At 29.3% G+C, this 27,011-nt stretch overlaps 1 protein-coding gene across 1 annotated transcript in view; it reads left to right on the top strand.

Annotated features, from left to right (window-relative positions):
• Positions 1-27,011, top strand: part of LOC122516498 (division abnormally delayed protein) — a gene marked incomplete in the record, with an annotated part of 90,732 nt that overhangs the window by 2,027 nt on the left and 61,694 nt on the right. The window contains 1 exon segment of the mRNA XM_043634359.1: positions 15,229-15,369. Coding sequence (XP_043490294.1) covers positions 15,229-15,369 — 141 coding nt within the window.

The raw sequence follows: 27,011 nt of genomic DNA, 5'->3' as shown, positions 1-27,011 counted from the left end.
TTTTTTTTAAATGTAAAATCATCATCTATTCGTTTGTAATATCAGTTAAAAAAAAACACCCTGTGTATTCTTTTTATAATTTATTTTTTTCTTTGGAGAAGTTATACCGTCAAAGTTTTACCAGAAAATGTTTCCCTTCGTTCGATTATTTATAGTTATATATATATATATATATTTTTTTTTTATTTTTATTTTTTTTTTTTAGTAGAGTGGTTACGTTCTAAAAGTTTGACCAGAAAATATGTTTTCCTTCTTACGATTATATACATGTAGTTGTACTATGCGTAGTATGTTATCATATATTTCTGTATGTATTGTACATATAGACAGGAGTCGTGAAAAAGTGAAAATTCACTCTTCGTACGGATATATCGCGACTTATCGATTGTCTTCAACTCTATGGTACGCAACTCACGTTTATCCTCTACGTGCCTTAGGGCAAATCTAGCAAAACCATTTCTAAAATTTATCACATTCGATTCGACCAAGATACTTCCTATTATTGTTTATTTATTATTTCCTATCTATGTTGTTTTTTTTTAAATTAACGAAACAAGACTAATGTCTATTTCTATTATCACATGGACAAACGTGTGTTATACACACGTATAGACAATATGGAACATATACATATATTTATATATATATATATATATATATAAATATATATATAAATCATACACAGATCTTAAGGGGTTATACGTAGTTGCGAGGCTCAAAAAAGACGTCTTTTTATAAATTTTTTATAGAAAAAGTTTTAACTTATCAATTATAAGTGATGGTAATTCAAATAGAGCCTACTTTTAAGAATACAATAGCGCGTCGATCATGTAAAAATATTAATGTGCACTGCTCCTATAGATGATTTCCTGAACGTCCTCTAAAAAAAGGCGCTTGGCGGTGCCCTCCATTTCAGCGGTTTGGATTATCTGATATCAAAAAATATAGTGGATTCTTTTAAAGGATAGATAATTGCAGGTATTGAACGAAGGAATAATAAAATTTTTGATTTTTGATAAAATGGCCTCTATTTGAAAAAAATGTTTCGTTTTTGACTGAAATTTTCGCTCTAAATTGTTAAAAAAAAATAGTAAAAATTTTTTTAAATCCTATTCCTTCGTTTAATACCTGAGGAATATATCTAAGAAGATTGTGTAAAAATTTAAGACCAGTCGGTTGAGCTATTTCTGAGAAATCGATGGCACCGACTTTGAAAATATTGTTTTGAGAAAAACGCGTTTAAAGTTTCAAAGAGAATTTTTTACACAAAGTTACACAAAGTTTACACAAAGTTAAAAATTTTTGTTTGCAGCTTACATGGAGTGAAGAATATTTGCCGGATCAATTTGAAATTTTCAGAGAATATACTTAAATATATGTACATTCCGAAAATGCAAAAAAAAAGATCGATTTTTTGAAAATTCTACCTGCGTATAACCCCTTAAATGAATTTAAAAAAATAAAATAAAAAAAACTAAATACATAACTGTAATTTCGTTTTTGTCGAAACAGTAATTTCTTAGGTGATTTTTGTTTGAATAAATGAATTATTTATTTATTTCTAAACATTTTTTTCGTAAATTTTTTTTTATAGTAAAAATTGTATAAATATATGTAAAATGTATGTAAAATATGTATATAGATCAGGTGGATTGAAAAGTTTTGAGTCCAACATAGAGAAGAATATCTTTTTCTCGATTATAAATTCGCATTAAATTTGAAAATAAAAGTTTTATATATTTATTTATCGATGCACACACAAAACTTTTCAACTCGTTTATAATAGATTGAATATATTTTGTTTTGTTTACGATGAACGCGGAAAGAGATAGTTGAGATTAAGATAATCCAGTGAGGAGTCTTCGATCTAATTGTAAGAGCTTTCATTCTAATTGCCGGAATTTATTTAGAAGCTCTTCAGCATCGTTTCGTTAAACGTTCTTAATCCCATTACTCGAAACGGCACTCGAAACCTTCTTGTAAAAATTTCTTTCAATTATCGTGAGACTAACCAATCTAAATTGTTCTTACGTTCCTCTTTACCGATCAATCGATCGATCAGTTATTTAATCGATAGACAAAATAATTAAAAAGATTAAAAAAAGAAAATCAATTTGAAAATTTGAAAAAAAAAAAAAGAAAAAAAGTAATTTTGAATTTATTTCGCGCAGTTAATGTTCAATTTATTTTAAATTGATTAATTGGAAATTTGCATTTTTTTTTTAGTTGGATGGGTTAAACAAATTTGAACCCAACGTAGAAATAATTTTGTTGTTCGGCCAAACTTACTCTTATTAGAAAAAAAAATAAAAAATAAAAAAAAGGAAGTTTCTTTTTTTTTGTCGAAGCTCGAAACTTTTCTACCAACCCTTTTATATGTAAAGTTAGATTTTATATACAATTGTTATATCCAATGTATAAAATGCAATGCATATCATATACAATGCAGAAAATAAATATATAATTTTTTTTTAGATTTATTTATTTATTTATTTATTTATTCATTAATAATTCTTGCCGAAAGTTAATAAGAATTGATACAAAAGTTAATTAATATACGTAATTAAAATTAGACTTGTACGCAAAAGAAAAACAATATTTATTATTACACTTTTTAAAATATACGCGAACAACGGTTATAATGTTTATTGAAAATTTATTTGTAGAATAAAAATAATTCTCGTTTACGGAGATATGGATTTAATTAAATTTTTATTTAAGAAAGTATCAATCAAGTGCATAAGATTTTTTTTCTTTTTTTTTTTTTTTTTTTTTTTTTTTTTTTCATTGAAAATACTTTTATATACATATATATATACATATGCGAATAAAATACGCGGATACATATACATAGATGTATACTAGATGGAACATACGTGAACTCAGTGAACTCACTGGTTCGCGAACGTAAACCTGGGTAATTCGTTCTAATTAGCTCGCTGTGCATCGTTGCGTGGGAATAACATTTTGGCTAATGAGCACGACAACGGCCAATGTTAACGTTCTGCGATGTTCACGAATCAACAAAATAACAATACTAATTTCAAAAGGGTAAACTTTGTGATATGATGACGCCTTTTCAAATAAGACCCTTTAGATCGTCTTTACAACTTCATTATACACTCATTCTTTTTAATTTTATCAAATACGAGAGAGAGAGAGAGGGGAAAAATAATAAAAGATATGATATAATCATTTTTGCAATACAAGATTCCCCAAAACTTACTAGACTAGTATTTTTTAAAATCTCGAAAAAAAATACGAATTAGTCAAAATAATCGAAAAAAATGAGTAATTGTTTTAAAATAATTTACAAACTTCGACACGAGTGTGTAGTTAAATTTTGTCTATCTTTTTTTTTTTTTACACCTAATTAATTTTAATAACAAACAAAAAGGAATTATTTATAAGTTATACGCGTACACACACACACACAAGGGCGTTACGAGTCTAAGAAATTAGAATTTAATTCGTAATAATATATTTTAATAAAGTTTGAAACGTCGCATTTTTTTTTTAAATAAATTTTCAATTATAATGACTATTGCAAAATTATTATTCCTAGTTAAAATTATCTATAAACTTTAGTTCCACGTTTGACATTCGTTTATAAATGAAATCAGTCGATAAATCCTAACGACAAAAATAATGTTTATGATTTTTGATCTAACTTTGTTATCATCGACAAAAGAAAAAAAATCCAAAATGTAATATTCATTCGAATAAATTCTTAACAAATGTGTAAATTGTGCCCATATATATGAAAGTGATCTAAGTCATATATTTCTTGTTTCGAGATATTTAAAGGATTACATTTGAACATTAAATGAATTCTATATAATATTGAAATAACAAACACTATCTAACGGTTCATTTTTGACAATATCGTGCAAATTACATTGAATTCATTTAGTTTCAAATAATGTGGTGTGAAATAACTAATAAACTCATTTTTTTTTTTAATTTTTACTTACAATTAGACCACTTTCATAATTATGGGCACAATTCTTCTTCTTCTTCACAAACTTCTTCTTCTTCTTCTTCTTCTTCCTTTTTTAAATAAATTTCCATGAGATTTTATATCGAAGATGTAAAAATGAAATCGATTGGTTAGTTCGTCTTACTTAATCTTGACTAAAGAAACGCATTAAAAGACATCCGGATGATTGTGCCCTAACCCAGTTTGCACGAATAGCCAACCCACTCGTCGAATCAAGAACGAAGGGTCGCTGATGTAGCTTCCGGCTTTATAAACTCTTCCCGGCATTAAGAGACCTAGATCGCACCTAACGGAGCCGCGTACTATGCAACGATTATGTAATCCTAACGTATAATGCATACACCAAATGCACTATTCGATTATGTTACCACATCATGTCTAAGGAAGTTTATTGCGATGCAACGCCATTGGATGATGATAATGATGATGATAATGATGTCTCCCACTATAATTATCATCGACTAAATTCATTAGATGGATACAATATTTTTTTTTTTTTTTTTTTTTTTACAATTATATTGGAATGTGTTACGATTCTATCGTAAGTTTTTATTTTTTTTTTTATAATTTCTTTCAATTTTTCTTCTCTTTTATTATTATTATTATTATTATTATTATTATTATTATTATTATTATTATTATATATATTATTATTATTATTATTATTATTATTATTATTATTATTATTATTATTATTATACAAATATTTATGTTCAGTGTCTAATTGTAAGGTAATTTTATTTTGGTTTTATTTTGTTTTGTTTTTATTTAATTTGATTTTAATGATTTATCCTCTACTAACGTGTGATTTAATTCTTTTTTTTTTTTTTACAATTTCTTTCAATTTTATTTTCTCTTTTATTATTATTATTATTATACAAATATTTATGTTCACTGTCTAATTGTAAGGTAATTTTATTTTGGTTTTATTTTGTTTTGTTTTTATTTAATTTGATTTTAATGATTTATCCTCTACTAACGTGTGATTTAATTCTTTTTTTTTTTCTTTTCTCATTTATATAATTTAATAAAAATAATTAATTTTATTATTTCATTTAATTTGTACGCGCGCGTATAAAAGAGTCAGATGATAATGAAAATGATAATAATTATCAAACTTAGAATTGAATTAAGAATAGAAGGAAGAAACAATATTTTTCATGATTCAGATAATTCATTGTTTCTTTATCAAAAAATTACAAAGTTTAATATTAGATAGAATAACTCTTTTGATATGCATTTGTATATGTAATACTTAAGAGATTATTGGAACAATAATACAATTAATTATTAAGGTTCTCCTTGGGGTCATTAAGAAACATTTGCATGACTTAAGATCGTTTTTAAAATTGCCAATGAAATAAACGTTATCGAATCGCATTAACGATATATCTTTTCCAATAACGTTATCTCGATTGGCGAATGTGGCTTAACGAACCAATGCGATACGGTGCTGAGGTATAACTCGGGGCGGTATAGTAATTTCATCGACGAGAGAATGAGAAAGATGCTTTGTAAAGTTCATAAAGTAAAAAGAAGAAAGTAAAAATAATAATAATAATAATAAAAAACCAACAACAATGACAACAAAATATTGGTCAAGAAAAAGGAACGGTAGATGAAGACAAATAATAATAACAATAATAATAATAATAATAATAAGAAGAAGAAGAAGAAGAAGAGAAAGAGGAAGAGGAAGAGGAAGAAAAAGGTAAAAGGTTCATCGTAAGAACGAGACCTTCGAAGTCGTGAAGGTTTTCTCAGCTCATACCCAAGATGCATCGTAAAATTTAAAACCTAAAACGTAAAACGATCGATGTTGCGTCTTGCCCATTTTCTTATTTGTTTTTTTTTATTTTTATTTTTATTTTTATTCCTATTATATATATATATATATACATACACACCTATACCTTATTCTTTTTCCCCCTTTTTTCTGTCCGTTATGTTGGTATGCTTCGAAACGGTGTCAGCAACAGCCATTCATTCTCTCGTATCATCGGAATAAAATGCGATATTCCTATCGCAAATTTTCTCTCATTTTTTTCTTTTTCGATTTTATTTATCGATCATTCGTTGACGTTGAGATATATAAAAAGAAGAAAAAAGAAAATAAAAAGAAGAAATAAATAAATAAAAGTCGCGATAATCGAGTCCCAACTCGACGTTGACGATGACAATCAAATTTGAGAATTTATGTGAAAATTGAATATCTTTTTTTGTATTTTTCGTTTCGTTTCGTTTCGTATTTTCTTTCTTTCTATTCGATCGTCGTATAATAGTTTATTTTTTGATATCTTCATCCTTTTAACTTCGTCATTTTATTGATAATTTCAATGGTACTTTTATTCGTGAGATCAAAGAGGGGGAGAGGAATAATCGAATACTCGAATTAATGATGTCGCAAAAAGTTTAAAACGAATGAAAAGCATAGAATATTTTCTTTTTCTTTTTCCTTTTTTTTGTATACGAGATTATTATAGTTTATTTTTTAATGAATATTACATCTCTTACTTTGCTATCAGTTTATTTATACTGAAAATGGTTTTTATTTTCTTTCAACTTGTACTACTTTCCTAGGAGTTCGTAATTTGATCAAAATGTTTCTCTTTATCTACATAACGGGTGAGACATCAAAAACAGGATAACACCGGAATAACTTAGATTTCTATTGGTTATAGAAAACAAACGTATGTACTGTATGTAACGTATTTAATTTTTAAATAAATTTAAACAATTAATTATAGTTTTCCGGGGTTAATTTTTCTCGTTTCACGTTGTTCAATTATCAACAGTTAAATATTAAAATTTAATTACAATTTTTTCGATATATATTTAATGTTAATTTTTTGTTTTAATTAAAAAATTATAAGCCTAAAGATTGTTGGCCCACCTAAAAACGTTTACACGCGACACTTTAATAATTAATTATCTTTATATGTACAAAACGTATACTTCAATGATATAATTGCATATTAATTTAATTTTTACATATAGATAACGTTACTAAATATCCAATTGTATATATATATAAATATATATAAATAAATATATCTTACAATAAATTTATATATATATAAAAATATAGTTTACTACCTTCGTATATTTTTTACACGTACGCTTACAAAAAAAAGAAAAAAAAAGAAGAAAAAAAAAAGAAAAATTATTAACATGAGATAATGTTCGACGAATTTCAATCGAGTTAATCCAAGTGGTTTGTTTTAAATGCATCATCCCGTATATATCTATATATCTTTTTCTTTCTCATGTAACCGATATATCTATACCTACTTTTCATCCTGTTTACTCAATCGATTTAATATTTACGAAAGTGTTGTCGATAAAAAGATGACGATTTAAAAATGCATCAGGCGTATTCGCAGATCTATATAGATCTATATGGATCTATATGTTTGTATATGTATTATGTATGTATTTATTTATATACGTATAGTATGTATGTACTTTATGTCTCGACGATGGTGTCCGATAAGAGGACACCTTATCGATAAGTGTTTTCAACCCTTTCCTCTTCCTTCTTCTTCTTCTTTATCTCCACCTCTTCTTCTTCCTTTTTTTCTTCTTATTATAATATCATCATCATCATCATCATCATCATCATCATCATCATCACATGTATTAACTTTTTCCTTTGATTTTTCATTTTTCTTTTTTTTTTATGTTGTCCTTGAAAAAATATTTGATTAACCAAAAGTTGTTTGATGGGTTTAAATTTGTTAATCGATCTTACAAATTGATTGCAAACTTTTTAAACATTCTTCACGCTAATATTGATTTTAATTACAAAATTTACGAATCTTAATTTAATAAATTAGTTACAGTTTCCTTTTTTTCTTTTTTTTTTTATATTTCCTTAGGCTAATATCTTAATTGTATCGTTAAAATAAAAAGTTATATTTTAAAAATGAATCACTCATTATCCGAGAGAGACTTTCTTAGGCTAATATTTTATCAAATTAAACGTATTCAAAAGTCTACAAATTGTTGATTGTTTTTGGACACCCACGGTATTTACACTCGACACTAATTACCTACATTTATCAAACATAATATACTTTAATAAAACAGTTGTATATTAATTCTTTTTAATTTCTTTTTTTCTTTCTTTTTTTTTCTTTTTTTACATAAAGTCATTAACTAACCAAACAACATCTAAACAACATTTTTAGCAAGAAACACTAATTTTTTCAATGAATTATTATTTATATGGTATCGTTTAACGGTAGAGAAGTTTAATGGTCCTACGAAATAGTAAAACTAGAAAAAATTATAAAATTGAAAAAAAAAAAAGAGGAAAGAATAATTATCGAACGAAACGAAATAGACAAAATGATGAGATAGAGAAATAGAGTAGAAGGGGTAAAGTATCGTTAGAAATAGAAAGAGATAGAGAAAGACAAGAAGGAAATGACATTAGCAAAAGCGTTCTTAAGTGTACAATTGTGGGTTCTAATTTATATTGTCGCTACTACTATCGTGGGCACCATGGTCTTTCGACGATTGTTACACGATAAACGTTTAAGTGATATTAAATGGAATTGAATTGAAGGAACACCGCGCCTTGCTGCTGCTGCTGCTGCTACCGCTACCGTTTCTACTATTTCTTCTCACGTGACACACATACAAAACACACACATGTATAACACTATGTGCACACATCAAAGTCAGCAAATACCATCGAAAGTTTTACCGATCGAAATAACGTCGTCCCTGGAATAATATTCAGTCATAGGAATGTTGTTGATACACTTCCGTGTTCCACATTCAAGTTTATTTTATGCTGGGTGGGTTCTAACTAAAGACAATTAAACAAGCACAAATGTTCTAGGATAATTTTAACCATTCAATTTGTAATTATTCAAATACTCTCTCTCTCTCTTTCTCTCTTTCTATTTTTATTTTTTAATATATAATTTATTCCTTTCTTTTTTTTTTATCTAGAAATTGTTTTATTTATTATTCGAGTCCGATGACATGTTTATTATCATTTAAGTTTCATTGTAAGTGATGTGCGAATATTTAAATTTAAATATTCAATGTAATTAATTATTATTCTTTTTCGAGGCTTCGTTTTTTTTTTTCTTTTTTTTTCTTTTTCTTCCGATATTAAAAGACAAGCTCGTACAATTGTGAGCTTGAATGAGAGCTTTAAACGATCTCGAAAAATAATTTAAAAAAAAAAAAAGAAGTAATAAACTTGTGAAAGTAACCTAAGAACTTATGGTTCAGTCAAATAATAATTTCGATCCCCCATCCTGTATAATTTTTTGATCGAAGGGAGTTCGATATATACGTATAAAATGAAAAAAAAAAAAAAAAAGAAGAGAGAAACAGTTAAGAAAAAAAATGGACGTAGGTAAGAAGGAAAGGGGGGAGGGGCGGGTGATAGGAGGGCACTCGAACAAATTTACGCGTTCTCTAGCACCCTCGAGAGCCATCTTTATTTATATTCCTTCTTCTTGGAAATATATTCATGAGTCTCGTTTCTTTTTATTTTTTTTTTTCTTCTTAAATTCATTTCCACAGTTTTCTTTTTTCCACGCGGATCTATAAAGCCTTTTTTCATTTTCAATAAATATCAAATGGTTCGTCGATCGGACTTCTTTTTTTTGTGATCCGGTAATCCAAAAGTATTGATCATGATCCGATAAAAAAGTACGGTTTACATATAAAATAAGGGGTAAGAAAAAAAAGAGTCTCGATAAAAAGTATAATCGATTTTTTTTTTATTATCTTAGAATTTGTAACTTACGTAAAAGCTTATGGTTTATTTTTGTACATATGTATTATATACTTATGAAAATGATGTATATAGGATAGGTGTATTGGCAAATTCGATATTGGAAAAAATAGAGGAAGTGATATTTATAAATTATTTTAGAATTCTTTACTCCACATAGAAACTTATGACCCATTCTGTAAAAATATCTAGACATTTTAAAAAAAGAATGTAAGAACTTATGACCCATTTCAGTACATTTCTATATATGTATTATAATGTATACATATGTATATATTATATATGTTATTTATGTATATTATATGTTCTATATATGTATTTAAATATATACATAAGTAAATAGTTATATAGTTAAATAAAATATTAGTAAAATAGAAGAATAGATGGGTACAAAATTATCTTACAATTAGTTAGAACTATTAGATTACACAGAAACTTATAGTTAACCCAGTACATTTTTATATAGTTACTTACTTAGGTATACATCTACATAAATGTACAAATGGTTATATGTATAAATACAATATTGAAAAAATACAAGAAAAGATGAAAAAAAAAAAGAAAAAGAAAAAGAATGATTTTAGAGTTTATGATCCACCCTTTTACGTACTTATAAACCCATATATATATATATATATATATACACATGATACTTTCATTAGGTGTATATATAGATAGATAGATAGCTATATAGATAAATTCGATAAAAAAAATAGAGTAACACAGAATGAGAGAAAAAAAGACAGAAATAAAAATAAAAATAAAAAGAAAAAGAAAGAGAATTGTTAAGAGGAACCAGTAGGACCCTCTCTAGAGGATACCCGTTAGCCTCATTTTATTTGTTCGTCCATGACCCTCTCTCAACGTAGATGTCGGTCTAACGTATTTTATCGGGCAATCGTCCTCCTGTAATTGCACAAGACGACCAAGTAGCCATCTTTCCTTCTCTTTCTATAAATCTCTTTCTCTTTCTCTTTCTCTCTTTCTTCCCTTCTCTGTGCAACTTTTGCGTGTGTTGTTATAATTGGGAGATAAAAAAAAAAAAAGAGGATAAGGACTGCCGATCGACAAACAGCTGCCTTTCCTGACTGCTAATTAATTACAATAACGTTTGCCAAGTGGAATAGAACAAGACAAATAAGACAACGAAAAGTGGATAGAAGAAGAAGAAGAAGAAGATGATGATGATGATGAGGAGGAGGAGGAGGAGGAGGAGGATGAGGAGGAAGAAGAAAAAAAAAGTATTTATTCGTTTCTCTTATAAATGAGAGACAAGACGAGAATAGATACGACAATTAGAAAGACGAAACGTATCTGTTCACTAAGGATGTGTTTCTTTATGAAATCTTTATATATATAAAGTAAACTTTTGTATATATATACCTTCTCTTTTAACAATCTTTTTCTTTTCTTAAAGAATTTAGATTAATTATAGTATTTCAAAGTATTCTATGTTTAAGTTTATTTTACCTAGGATGGGTCTAGAAATCTTAGATAAATTCTAAGTTCTAAGATGATTTTTACATTTAATTTGGAATGTTTTTAAGAATTCTGTATTCAATATTATTACATATTGTTATTATATTTTTGTACTAATTTTATATTTAAAATTTTTATATTATTAAAGAATTTAGATTAGTTACAGTATTTCAAAGTATTCTACGTTCAAATTTATTTTACATAAGATGGGCCTAGAAATCTTAGATAAATCCTAAATTATATGATGATTTTTACATTTATTTTTTATATTTGAAATTATTCAATTATCATCTACATTATATAATTGTAAAAATTATATAGGAATATTTTTAAATATACAATTAATTGGTAGTTTCAATATTAAATAATAATTATTACCATTATTTCGAGGCTTCATACATTAATTTACTTTTTGATATTAAAAAAAAAATTAAGAGACAGTCTTGTAAAATTGCTATATATAAATTTTCCATTCAATATTATTATATTTTTTATCAAATTTTTCTTTGATCTAACTTTGTCTTTTCTCAAAGAGTCTGATATTAGAAAAGAAAAAGAAAAAAAGAGAAAAAGAATAGGTTTCTTCAATTCTTTTAAATGTTCAGTTTGAGTATTCTTGGTATTAATTTTTCAAAGAAATGACTCGGAATATAATGGCACAAAAGAAAATGGCGCAGTGATACGAGACGAACGTTTAGATGGAAATGGAGTATGTTATCTCCCTCTTTCTCTATTCAAGTATTAGTTACTACCTATACATACATACGTGCACGTACACATACGTACATTCTCGATTGGATGAATCGTTCCGCGATAATTTTGTCTTCTAATCGAGACGCGAGGAATTTAATTGTTCAGTTCCTCGTTAGTTCGTTCGTTCACTCGTGAACTTACCAGACATGAAGAACAAGAAGAACAAGAAGAGGAAGAAGAAGAAGAAGAAGAAGAAGAAGAAGAAGAAGAAGAATAGATGAAGAAGAATAAAAAGAAGATAAAAGACTCGCGTGCATCCCTCGAGAGGAATTTGATTTACGACTCGGATTAATGAAATTTTCGTCGTCGAATAAAGTTCTTTGCGGTTGTTAAAACACGACTTGGTTGTTCTAATACAAGGGTTCTCAACCTTTTTCTACGTACATTGGTTTTGGTCAAATCAAATATTTTAATATTAGGTTTCGTTATATCAGGAATTCGTGTGTTAATTTGACGTTAATCGGGTTTCATGCAGAAAATGATTCAAATCATTTCTATTATTTGTCAATAAGTTTTCTTTATTTTGTTTTTATCGATCGATGCTATTTTGAATAATAATAACAGATTTGTAATTACTTTGTAAATAAATATTATATTTGTTTAGAAAAAAATCAACGTCGAATCAATTGCAACATTTGATATATTTCAAAATACGAATGATTTTTTTACCCCGTCAATTTGATGGATATTTATAGAAATAAGTATACAAATAACAATGTCTGCAAAGCTAAGATAGTTGTGTGAGTAAAACCTAAAATCGATGATTAATTGCAAAAAATCGCATTAGGGATAAAAACCAATAGGTGTATTAAGTATTCAAATATTAAGGGGTGTAGAGGCTTCAAAAAATTTAATTTCTTTTTTATAAATCGCTTGTAAAATTATTAAAAAATATAGTCATAAAATTTCAAGTCAAAAATCCAAGTCGTTCAAAAGTTATAAACGATTAAGTGAGCGCCCGTCGTTCAAGTGTCGGAACGCGTGGCATGTAATACGGAACGGTCGAGCTTTTTTCAAACGCGCTTTTCTCAAAACGACTTTTTTCGGATTTGTGTACACTCTAGCTTACAAAGCTTTTAACCAATCATTTTGAAATTTGGAATATAGTTTCTTTATGTAATTACGCTCTATTTTAACCTGAATCATAAGCGATATCTTTGTTTAAAGTATTTTTTTTATAATGAACAATATATGAAAAAATAGTAAAAAATCATGCTTTATGTTCATACCTCTCTAGAAAATACAAATTTTCATTTTTTCTAGGAAAATGAGGTTCAAATAGAAGATACACATATAAAAAAAATAATTTTTCTGTGTAATTGATTTCTGATAAAAATTGTGGCTTCCAAGATGTACACAAACTGCTCAGTCGGATAGAAACCTAAAATGCGTGAAAGCTGATATCTCCGCTAGTTTTCGAGATCAATCTTTAAAAATTTCGGAATATGTTCTTAAGTATATGTGTAAAATGACCTTATAATATTAATAAATAATATAATTTTTTAATGCGTTAAAAAAATTCATGAAAATCATAATGAAAACATCGTTTTACACGTATTTCCCTCCTTAATATGATCTTTTGTATTTTTCATAAGAACGATCGGATTCTTGAAAACGGGGCGGCGGAGTTGTGGGGGTAGGAGTCATTTGCGGCTGTAAGCCAATTGTGGTTACTGAAAAAAAAAAGATAAATACATTCCCCCCTCCCATTTACTGGGGGCCCGTTCTTTGGAGCCGCAGGTTAAATATGGCTGTTCTAATACACAATAATCTCTTCGATAACTATCACTCGTGACAATTTATTGATTTTCTTTCTTTCCTTCCACGATTTTTTTTATCGTATTTATTTTTTTCGTCGATTTCTTTTTATTTCATTTTTCCTATTTTTTTTCCTTCCACATGAAAAAATCAAATGATTTTCCGAATGAAAACATCAATGTTATAAAAATGTAGATATTTGTTCGTTAAAAATTTATTATATCTATTGGTTGTATCCATTGGAGATAAGAGATAAAAGATAATATTTTTAGATTTGCTTCCTTTTGTTTTTTTTAATCTTTTTATAGTTTTATTATTATTATTATTATTATTATTATTATATTATGAATCTAATCGATTTGTTCAAGATAGAATCGGATTAACAGTAACGATAGAGGGGAAGGTATCTGTTTGCAACCGCGCAACCAACATGAATAACTCGATACACCGTGTTCCTAAGTTGTATTTGAGAAAAATTGATCTTTTTTCCGAGAACGTTGGTTAAAGATCTGCGGTTGTATCGATAACCATAAACGTTCGCAATTAGATATTCTTTTCTGTTAACAATATATATGTATGTATTATAATATTACGATGAATATGTTACAAACAATTTAATACAATTTGCATTTTATTTTTTGTCGAATTTTGTAATATGGGCCAAAAGTTTTTAGGTTTTTTAAAAAATTTATCGTATTAGAGTAAAAAAAGCGTTCAGATTTATAATTAAATTTGTCATTTTACATGCGACACTTCGAAGAATATGTAACAAGAAATTTATTCGAATTTTTACTTAACTTATTTATTTTGTATGTATTTTTTAATGAATTATACAAGATGGGTTAAACATTGTAAGGTTATTTTAAAACATAAATATTTTTTATGAAAGATACTTTTAGATACGTAATTAGATGTGTAATTTTATAAACAAAGGTTTATTGTTATATATTTGATAAAAAATATTAGTGCAATAAGTTTGGGAAAGGAATAATGGATTAATACAATAATCTTGGAACGTTTTATCCACTTACACAAATTTTTGATCAATTTTGTATTCTGTCGTCAATAATTTAAATATCTTTGTCATACTATTTTTTGTTGTTTTTATTTAAAAATAAAAATCAGTAAGATATAAAGTAAAGTTAGAAATTTAAGAAATTGAGTGGTTAAGTGCTTCTCCTAAGTGCGAAATCGAGCAAAAACCTATCCGAATTTTTTCGTGCTTTTCAAGTGGAAACATTTTTCTTTCTTTCTTTCTTACCGATCGTATTTCTTTTCTGTATATCATTTATCATAAGAAATTTTTAAATATATTTAAAAAAAAAAAACAGAAAGAAAAATCCTTAAACAAACGTAAAACCAGTAATATACAAAATACGTGTTCGTTTATATACGTGGAAAGTATAAGAATACAAAAAACATAAATAAGACTTTTAATATATCCTTTTTCTATTTTTTCCCTTTTTTTCTTTCATAGCGATATGTGATGCCTCATGCTGTGGACACGAAGTCGAGGATCATTTGAGACAGAAAGCCGGAAGGGATTTTGACGATTTGATTCATCATCACAGCAGGAGTCTTCAGGGACTTCTTGCCACGACTGCTGATTCATTAAGAGGTTAGTTTACGTTTTCTATTTATTTTCTATTTTGTTTTCTTTTTTAACATATTACCATTTCACACGCTCCCTTCACACGTATCGAATGGTCCATAGAAAATCTTACAAATCAATTATTTTAAAATCAAATCAGCATTCTAAGTTCGAATAACACAATTATAAATAATTTCATTGCAAATATTTTTACGATTAAGAAAATAAATTTAAAAAAAAAAAAGAGAATAATAATTTCTCCAATAATTGTTCGTAACACTTTAAATGAGTCATCCGACGTACACAAAGTGCACCGAACGTTTTCCTACCTTAGTTTTATAATTTAAAACTAATATATATATATATTCATAATAAAATAGTCAGATTTTATCTATGATAATTTTTGGCTAATCCTATACACCAAGGTTTCTCCAAACGTCCAATCCTGATAACCCAAAACCCTGATAACCATCGCGTAATTAAATCTGAGGATACTAGAAATTTGATGAAAGTTAAAAAATGTTCATACGCGTAACGATCAAAAATGAATTAAAAAAAGAAAAGAAAAAAAACACTCAGTTTTGCAGCACTATACGTATATGTCTGTGAGATTACTATAATAAAAAAGAAGATATTATAAGAGTATACATTCAGAATTGCGAAAATATTTATTGGAGGTAAAAAAGGGGGTCACCAAATGAAAAAGTTTAAGAAATATTACTGTGTATGCTATAAAAAAAAAATGTCCATAACCGGATGTTGGGGGGAAATTAAATTAGAACCCACATCTGTATCTTTCTTCTTACCAAGAATAGTAGTACCTGTTTTTCGATAGAACGATAAATGCAAGCTCACTGAAAGGAAACGGAACAACACGTAGAAAGATATCACACGAACATGATCTGTCTTTTTATCTTTACGAAAAACCATAAGAGAAACGTCGGATTTGACTTTTCGATAAAATCCTTCCTCCCCTTCCCCCACCCCACAATACATATATACACTTTGAACGGTCTTACTGTGAATAAGAATGTAAAGGGAAGAATATGGGATTGCAAGGGAAGGGGAAAGGGGAAGGGGTGGGTCGAATACAAATGGAGATCACGATAGCAAATCTCGTAGAACTTATTCATGCTCCGATACTTCATTTAATTTTGTTTTCTTTTCACTTTATTTGATTTTAATCTTTTTGATATTTATTTCGATAACATCGTGGAGGAGGAGAAGGAGGAGGATGTTTTCGTTAACGTTGGCGAAAATTTTGATCCAATTTTTTTTCATTTAGTATTTTCTTTTCTTTTTTCTCTTTTTTTCTGGACGGTAATAACGAGTTTTGAAATTTTAAAAAATACAAGAGAGAAAGAGAGAGAGAGAGAGAAATGAATTTACGGTTATAATGAGACGTGAGGTAAAAAAAAATAAATTGTAATTTTTCGTCGGAACGGGAGAAGAGAATTTTTGTTTTGGAAAAAAAAATTATTATTCGAAATAAGGTGCGGCGGGCGGTGGGGGGGTGTACGTCGTTGAAAGACAATTTTCTTTTAATTTTACGGTAATATAGGAAGGGGTCTTCTATGCGTAAAATATATTTTAATTCGTGTAAACAAGATAAAGGAATGAATATTCGTTAAAAAAAAAAATTGTTATGAAATAATTTTGTTAACGGCGAGTAACAACGAAGTCGTGTCTTGCGTTTGCGGAAGGGAAAAATGTGAAGTAAGACAAAAGAAAATTAAAAGAAATGTATTGTATTTTTCGTTATTACGAAAGAAAGGAAGAATTTTTTTTTTTTTTTAAGTAGAGAAAGAAGAAAAATGTTTTTTGTTCAGAAATAGTTATTAAAATACGTTGTTACGAAAGGTACAATACTTTGGTTAGTGAAATAATATTTGTGGTTTTAAAAATACGAACAACGGGATTTTCGAAGAAAATAATAATTAATTTCATTCGGCGTTGAGAACGAACTCGCGAGTTAGTTATTTTTTTTTAATGTACGAAAATAATCACGAAAGGTTTGAATCATTTTGAAAAGATAAAAACAATTCGCTACACGCAGTATCATTCCGATTTTATTATTCTCCGCCATATTTTTAACGGAAAAAAGAAAAAAAAGAGCCGCGATTAGTTAGACAAAAAGGTGTGTTTACGTTGAAATAATATTTTTACGGGTTTACAAACAAGAATAATAAATTAGAAAAAAACACAAAAAAAAACAGATTGTTTTTTCGATATAAAGGAACGCGCGCGTTTATTAGAATTTTGAATGTATGAAAATATATTCGTGAAAATAATATCATGAAAATATCAAGGAAAAAGAGCAAGAAAAATGATGGTCCTTTTGAAAAGTAACATAATTCCATTTCGTATCTCGATTTTCTTCTCCATCGATTTTTGATAAAAGAAAAAGAAAAAGAAAAAGTCAAAGAATAGAAGAAGAGACTCGGTCCGCGAACTATATCTTGACTACGCATTTGGACAAGAGCCATGGGGGAAATCGAAGGAGCAAGAAAGTATAGAAACGATCCACTTGACACTCCACTTTCGTGCTTTTCATCGAAAATTGAGAAGCAAAGTCTTGTGGGATAACTGGCTCGAAAATAATATGGATATATAAAGAGAGAATCAACGATAGGAATAAAGGAAAGGAACTTGCGATTGTAACTATAGAACAACCGATGACATTTTTTTCTTCTTCTCTTTTATTCCCATGAATGAATTTTTGTTCTCGCAATTATTATTATTTTTTTCTTTTTTTAATAGATTTTTTTTTCACTTAGATATAATGTGTACAGTTGTCGAGAAAATAATACACAAATATTGGAATAAATCTAAATTTGTTTAATATTATTTTCTGTTAGTGATAATTTTTATTTTTATTTTTGTACAATTTTGCAATTTAAAAATGCGATGTGGATTTGAAGATTATGTTGTTAAACAATTGTAAACGGAAACGGAATAATTTTCAATGTAAATTTGTAAAAAGTACGATTTGTTGTTATCTAAAATTATATCTCCGGAGAATCGTAAGCCCCATTGAGATTAAATTAAAATATTACTTTTACAATTACTTCATTAAATTAAATGATATTCATAAAAGCCTTCTCTTTCGATTAAAAACATTGAATACCATTTGAAAGCTATTTAATTACGTTATTTTTATTAGAAATCTCAACGTGCAAATATATTTTAAATTATAAGCTCGAGAATTATATTTAACGAAAAAAAAAAAAAACAAAAAAAAAAGAAAGAAATTAAATAATGGGGTAAAGTACTTTTAACAGATTTAACAACCCAATATCTGTTATAGGAAAACGTAATCTGTGTAAATAACTTTTGTTCGGTACCGTAAAAAGAAATCAAATAAAAATTAAATAACGTATCGCGTGTACATTGAACAAATTTTACCAAGCGTAACAATTTTATAGGGAAAAATTTAGTCTCGTAATAAGCCAATACTTTTGTTTCAACGTTTTATACAAGCTCTCGCATATTTATATTTGAGACAAAAAGACAAAAGATAGAGATAGAGAAAGAAAAAGAGAAAAAGAGAAAGAGAAAGAGAAAGAGAAAGAGAAAGCGTTACTTTTTCCATGGGAATCTTCTCAAAACGTGCAAAGCTTTCGCTTTACTCGAAAGTTTCCCTCCCCTCACCTCACTTTTAAGTTTTTGTCTTTCCTCCACTTCATCCCCGTTCTTTTCTTCTTTCTATCCTTTGATTTTCCCCTTTTTTATTTTGCTTTTCTTTTATAATTTATTCTATCTTCTCTTGACCGTTTTCTTATCTCCTATTTTTATTCTTTTTTTTGTTTTTTTTTTTATACTAACTTTAGATTTTATCTCCTCTTTCCCTCGATCCTGTTCTGGGTCCCCTTGTACGAAGTTTGTTGAATTTCTCTCTCTCTCTTTCTCTCTCGTTGGTTAACAGACTAGCCGAGAAAATCGCAAAACTCGAATTGGGGGTGTAGATTTTGTAGGATTTCCTAGTTCGGCCATGTGCGTCAGGATTGCTTGAATATAAAAAAAGGCTGGACTAGGATATGTTGGTATATGTAATATGAGGTAAAAAGAAAGAGAGAGAGAGAAGGAAGTGGAGGTGGTGGTGGAGTGGGTTAGGGGTAGGGGGTGAGAGTAGTAGGGGTGGGGGTAAAACAGAACATGGTAATGAAACGAACGAAAAGAGAGAAGGGTAACGTGCAAGCGAGCTTTAAATTCGTGCTTGGAATATTGTACACACTTACACGCACGCATATGCATATTGCGCGCGCGCGCGCGCACGCACGCACACACACACACACACACACACACACACACACACACGTGTGCAAAGGTATATACAGGGTGCTCCAGTCTCTCACTGCGTTAGAATACGGTAACGAACGGGAAAAGATTTGCGAACTTCTGGGATTAACATAAGAGAGAGGGAGAGAGAGAGAGAGAGAGAGAGAGAGAGAGAGAGAGAGAGGAGAGGGATGAATGAAAGAAAGACAAAAAGAGAAAGTAAAATATACTCCGAAAATGTTGATCACATAGGAGAAACTTACGAGGGATTAACGAACGTGGAAAATTCGTGACACGGAAGTTACGAAGAAAATGTTACCAGAAAAGAAAAAAAGGAGGAAATAGTTTGTGAAGTATGTTGGAAAAGTATAAAGAAAATACAAAATAATTGTTTGATATAAGAGATAGATATTGAAGGAAAATGATACATAGTACGTGAAAGAATTGGTAATATAGAAAATGTTTTTTTATCTATATGTTTTTTTATAATAGATATTAATTAACGATTAAACTAATTGGTAGAATAACGATTAAACTAATTTTGGTAGAATAAAAATAATAATACAGTTAGAGGAGGGCATAAAGTTGATAAGATTATTTCACAAATTTAACTTTTTCTTTTTAAATTTTTCTTAAAATTAAAATATTTTACGTTAGATCTTAAAATCACTGTAAGCATGATTTGTTAATTACTTTTTTTTTAAATTCCTTATCGATTTTCGACTCCGTTTTGTCGTAGAATTCCATTAAAACGATTAAATATAATTTAAAAAAAAAAAAGAAAAAAAAATAACATTATTTTCGATAAAATCAAGAAAGCACGTATTTGAAAAGCTTCTATATTTTATTAAATATTTCTTTTTTTTTATATATATATTTTACACATCGCATTGGACGATTTAATTTCTAATAAGTAATCGTTTTGCAATATTTTATTCCAACGATTTTTTTATATTTGAAAAAAAAAAGAAAAAAGAAAAAATATTAGACGAAGTCGAAAAGAAATGAAAAGAGATAAAAAAGGAGGGGGAGGGAGGAGACGGAGGAGGGAAGGAGGAAAGAGAAGGCGAAGGGAGTTAGATGTTCGAAACGCGAGTAACGAAATAAAAGTAAGTATAGTTAGTTCTAATCTTGGCGAAGTTGTCGCTCGCGTTCGCACATTCGTCCGGGTAAGAATAGAAAATCCTACGAGAGCACCGAGACCTTTACTCCTTCATTTTCTACCAATACACACATGCATACGCATGCACACGTACACACAGACATTCAGTTAGACTTATTATATACATAAGAGTACGCAAGAGTAGGATCCTTCAAAACTGTTCTCGCTTCGTCATATTATTCCCAGATCATGAGAAAACAATTTCCTTCGTAAAATTGAACAATCCCATTTTAAATCATTCTTCATGATGACTAATCAAAATTATATTAAACATTATTGAGTCATCTAGTATTATATATATGGCTCTGTGTGTGTGTGTGTGTGTGTTGTGTGTGTGTACATATAAACTGACATTTATCAAATGTACCCATAAAACTTATATGTAGGTACAATTGAAAACTCGTAAGAAATGCTAGGAAAATCTATTACTACACGTCTGACATTACTCTCTAACACGTTTATAAATGCCATAGATCTAACAGATAGTAATCTATATAAAAGAAACAAAATAATACATTCTAGCAAAGTAATTCCAGACAGGGTCGCCAGACGTTGATTATCGCGAAAGTATCTTTTTTGATCAATGTCCGCATACACATATACACATACGTACTCGCGCACATACACACACACACACATACACCTTCATACGTACTCAGTATTTAAACGGCGAGAGACGGTCACCTTTTCGTGGCCTTTCGTAATTACGATTTCGATCGGTCGTGCGTTCGTAAGAAAAAGATAGAAAGAGAAAGAGAAAGAGAAAAAAAGTTAGAAGGAGAAGAAAGAGGAAGAGGAAGAGGAGACGGAGGAGGAGGAAAAGGAGGAGGAGAAAGGTGGGAGGGAGTGGAAAGGGGGAGCAGGGGAAGAGGGACCGAATCAGCTTTCGTGCAAGCTGCACTTTCGAGAGAGGACCGTGAGTCGTCGTAGCTTGCTCGCGACCTTATACGGCTACGAGAAAGCCAACTGAACGGTCCTCCTTCCCCCCTCATTCTCCCCCTCTTCTCACAGTCACCCACCCACCCTCCTCCTCTTCTTCCCATGAATCTCCTCCTACCTCTTCTTCGCTTCCTCCAACACTCTCACTCCAGCTCTTCTATCCACTACTCTCTCTCTCTATCTCTCTCTCTCTCTGTTTCTCCTTGATCTTCCGAGAGAGAAAGAGAGAGAGAGAGAGAGAGGAGGAATGGCAAAGCTGGTATTGCTGGACCTGGACATCAAATAGAGAAGCCGAAACTAAGTCTATGTATATATGGGAATCTCTATGTATATTTGTATTTGTAGGTGTACATACATATATATATATATATGAACGTGTGTACGTATATTTATATGTGTGTGATGTACGCACGTACATTCACGGATATGTTGTACGTAGATACGCGTATGCGTGTGTAATTGCATGCGTATATATGGTCTCTGCCCTATGGTATGTTTGTGTTTATCTGTAATTTTACTTTTATCTATATTTGTATGTATAATATGTTTAAATGTATATACCGTATATTTACGTTTCATAAACGTGCCTCCTAGGCGCATTTATGTTTATAAATATATGCGTATTCGCGCGTGTGTATTTATGGATGCGCGTGTATGATGTTTAGGTGTTATGCATGTGTATTTGAATGCATATGTTTGTATCTATATACGTATGTATGTGTTTATGTATTTATTTAACTTAGTACGTGTACGTTTATGCGTATGCTAGTGTATTTGAATGGAATATAATTTGTACCTGTATGAAATTATGCATTCATGTATGTTTCCGTGTATATGAGTATGTTTACGTTTATGTGTATATTAATGTTAAGTCGTCATATACAAATATATGTGTGATGTATATATGGGAAGTGTTGGAATTGAAGTGTGTATTGGTAAGCGTTGTACACCAGGTGCGATCGACAGATCGGCAGCAGCGCGTTGAGCCGCGAACGAATGAGTGCAGCTGCATTGATCTATGACGCTTGTATGCACCAAACTCAACGAGAAGAGGACCTCTCCATTAGACCTCCAAGTGCTGCCGAATTTCATCCAATTAATCACCCTTCTCTGTCATTCTCTATCACTCTCTTTCTTCCCCTCCCTTCCTTTCCCTTTCTCACTCTCTCTCTCTCTCTCTTTCTCTCTGTCTGTCTCTGTCTCAGTCTCAGTCTGACTCTTACATTTCAATTCTTTGATTTCGCGATATAAGTATGTAATCATTATTATTATTCATAATAATTATGTAATTGGTGTTGGTTGTATAATGAATGAAAATGTTTGAGAATCACTGAAATTATGAATGAAAACTTTCTCGAGAGATTTCTATTTATATATGCTTATTTACGATAGTAATATATTGTAAATAATGCATATTTATATTCCAGTGAATTTCATTCAATGAAACGTTTTAACATAATTTTAAACCAAATGATTTTATAATTTGTTAAGTTTTAATTAATTCATTATACTTGAATATTATTTAAAGTGAATGATACGAATATATAAGACACCGATTATGTCGCGTGATATATAAAACGTTCAATTATTTCATATATTATACGAAAACTAAATTATATATACTTTAAGTCATTTATATCATTTTATTACGTTACACGTGACAAATAATTTCAATGTTTTGTGTGCTCGTGTATGTTAATTTCTTACATTAACGAATTTAATTATGACGAATATTTCAATATACTACGCATACGAATGCGAAATTGTGTTAAACGTTAATTCACCGTTAAATCCTCAAACGTCAGATTTCCGACGATCCGATTAAAACTTTGTTACTCTCGTCGACTAGTCCTATCATGGCTCTAATCAGAAACGAGAATGCTAACTCGCTTAGATAGAGACAGAGAGAGAGAGAGAGAGAATGAGAGAAAGAAAGAAAGAGATCGCGTGACTCATCATCCAACGCAATGTGGAAAAGTCGTATTGCAAATGTCGCGAACGAGTCAAACGTTTTAACTTACATTTACTGTCTCGCAAGTGTTATGCACCCATATATATAAAAAAGTAAAGTGTATTTACACGTAACCGACTTTAAATTCATTCTGCGTTGTCTAGCTGTCGTTGTAACGTTACGTAAGCATCGTTAAGAAAGACTAGCGTAAGCGATCGCCCAGCTAAAGTTTAAACCGCCTGGATTGAACAGGGGAAAAAGAGAGAAAAAGAGGAAACTCAAGAGTTTGCGAGGGCCATGGTCGTCTATCCCTCTCTCTCTCTCTCTCTCTCTCTCTCTCTTTTTCAATCTTATACTCTTTCTCTCTCACTCTTCCAATCTTCTCCTTTACATATATATATTCTCGTTCTTTCTCTATCTCTCTTTTATTCACTCAATCCTCCTCTTTCTCTTTCTTTCTTTCTTTCTTTCTTTCTTTAACTCCCTCGCAATTCCTCTCTCTTTCTCTCCTTCTTTCAAACTCATACTTTTTCTCTTTTACTCTTTCAATCATTTCCTTCACGTATACATTCTCATTCTTTCTCTCTCTCTCTTTCTTATTCACTCAATTTTTGTCTCTCTCACATACACTTTTCCTTCCTCCCTCCCTCTCTCTCTCTCTCTCTCTCTTTTCTACTCTTACTCTTATTTTCTTTCTTTCACTTTTTCGCAATTCTCTTCTGTCTCACTCACTCTCTCACTCTCTTTTTCTCTTATTTTCTCCCTCTTTCTTTCTTTCATTCCCTCGTACTTCCTCTTTCTAATTCTCTCTCTCTTTTTTTCTTTCACTCTTTCGCGCACACACAAATACAAACATACATACACACTTTCTCTCTCTCTCTCTCTCTCTCTCTTTTTCTTACTCCAAGTCGCCGCTCCCACTCCGTCGTAGTTTTCCTCTCTTTTTCTATTTCTCTTTGGTCTACGTTTTCGCACGTGGGGTTGTTAAAACATTCGAGTACGACCGCTGCGATTCTAAGTGCACTCTCTTGGTTCCTCCCAGTGGGAGAGCATTGCTATTATTGTTGCCGTTTGCATTCACCAGCCGAGTTTCGTCGAGCTCGTGCGTGCCTTCCGATCCTAGATGCTGCTTCATTTTCTTTATCTTCCTATATATATATTTATATGTATGTATGTATGTATGTATGTATGTATAGATGTTTATCCATATACTTGTGTAAATGTGTTGAACAGTATACTTGCTTTCTATAATAACTCGAATAAACGATTATATCTTCGTTTATATATCTATATATATATTTAATTAGATCATAATTATCACGTAATTGCAATATTATTTTTTAATGATTGTATAAATAGCACATACGTGGGTGGATTGAAAATTTACGACCCATAACACGGTTACAATTTTGTTTTTGTTTTTCTATTTTCGGTCAAACTATTTTGCTTGTAATTTTTCTTAAGTAACATTTTAAGTGAGCGAAGTAACATTTAATTTCATCATTTAAATATTTGAATTATGATAAATTTGATTGATTTTGTTATTATTAAATTATCGATCAATTTAATGTGAATAAATAATATTGATTATAGTATTGAAAGTAATATATAAATTATAGGAGAAGAAGATTCGCGTTGTAATCGATAATAGCCCTAAAGGCGTCACGTTAATCTTCACCTTTCCGTTGAAATCACCGAAGCAAATTCTTCGAGTGTTAGCAAGACTCTAGGATTTCGAGTTATTACGGTCCATGTGTTGTTTTGCACGATCGTTACTTCGATTAAATTGCTTCCTGGTGGAATTCGTAAATACCTATCGAGCTATCTCGAAAAACGTTTAACACCGAAAGAGTATTTTCAAGAAATATCTAATCGTAAAGTTCATTTTTCATTTCCTTTTTTTTTCTTTTTATATATATGCTTATAAATTTAACACAGAAAAAAATATTTTATTGTTCGGCAATACTTACTTTATTATATGATTTTTGTTTTTCTTTTTTTTTTTTTAAATAAAAGTTGCTTTTTTACGCTCAAAACTTTTCAACTCATCCACGTTAATACAAATAATAAAATAAATAAATATATAATAAGAAGTTAATAAAAAATAAAGGAACGATATATTTAGAAAAGATGGAAAATATTTGTGTCGAGTTTTACGTGCCGCATAAAATATGTTTATTTACATTAATTTGTAAATTCGTACAATAATTTAGTTTAAAAAAAAAATTACGCGATAGTAGGTGTAGGAGTTAAGTTGGCAGGAAAAATGAATCGACAAGAGTAGTTCTCCATAAACAAAACCATCGGGATAGGTAAAATAATAAATCGAGAGAAAAAAAATGGTCGAACTGTTTAAAAATGGATCCCAGCCTCTAGTACACTTCAAGCTTATCGTTTATTCTTCTCCTCGGTTCACTTATCGTTTATTCTTCTCCTCGGTTCACTTATCGTAAATAGAAAATACAAAATTTATCGTGACGTTTTTCTTTTCAACTTTATTAATCATTTTACCGCATCAATTTTCTTGTTCTTTTTTTCTTTTTTTTATTTCGTTTGGATATCGTCAAAGAAAACGTAAATGAAAATGTTTTTGTCTATGCGATATAAGTTTGAACGAAATATAGAAATCGTTTAACTGCTACTTGACTTCCCTTTGAGTGAAAAAACTTGAGAGTGGGGGAACGGATAGAAAAATAAATATTAATTCTCGAGCTTTTGAGCTCGTTTTCAAAGAAAAACAAAAAAAATGATAGAGATAGATAGATCGAAATAGTCATTAAAGTTCTCAACGAGTTCATTTCACTTTGGAAAAAAACGGAATCGTAATTGATTAGTTTAAATAATTCGTTCGCCTTCTTTTCTTCGACGTTTTAACTTTGAAATCATAGTGCAGAAAATTGTATTTTATATTTCATCAATCATAAAAGTATTTCAATTGCCTTCTATGGTAAGAAAAACAAAATGTTCATTTATGTAAATTCATACAAATTCTTAAACTTAAATATGTGGAAAATAATTTTAAAAATAAATACGAACGAGTTATGTTCAATAAGATGTTATATATAAAATTCAATATTATTTTTTTCTTTGGGAATGGAGGGGGGAAGGAGTAAAAATATAAACTCGATATAAATTAATTTAATTTTTAATATTTCTTAATATTTTTTTATCTAACAATTGAAATGATATTTAAACAATTGTGTTCATAAATACATAAGTAAAAGTTATAGAATACGTTTAGGATGTGCCATTAATTATAACAGCGACAAAAAATGGAACAAATTAATTTCTATGATTAACTTTATATCACAATTTTGGTATATTGCAAATGAAACTATT

The sequence above is a fragment of the Polistes fuscatus genome, unplaced genomic scaffold, assembly GCF_010416935.1.
Source record: "Polistes fuscatus isolate 324 unplaced genomic scaffold, CU_Pfus_HIC Scaffold2, whole genome shotgun sequence".
Classification (NCBI taxonomy): Eukaryota; Metazoa; Arthropoda; class Insecta; order Hymenoptera; family Vespidae; genus Polistes; species Polistes fuscatus.
Note: the sequence above shows the minus strand (reverse complement) of the source record. Positions and strands in the feature narration are given on the sequence as shown.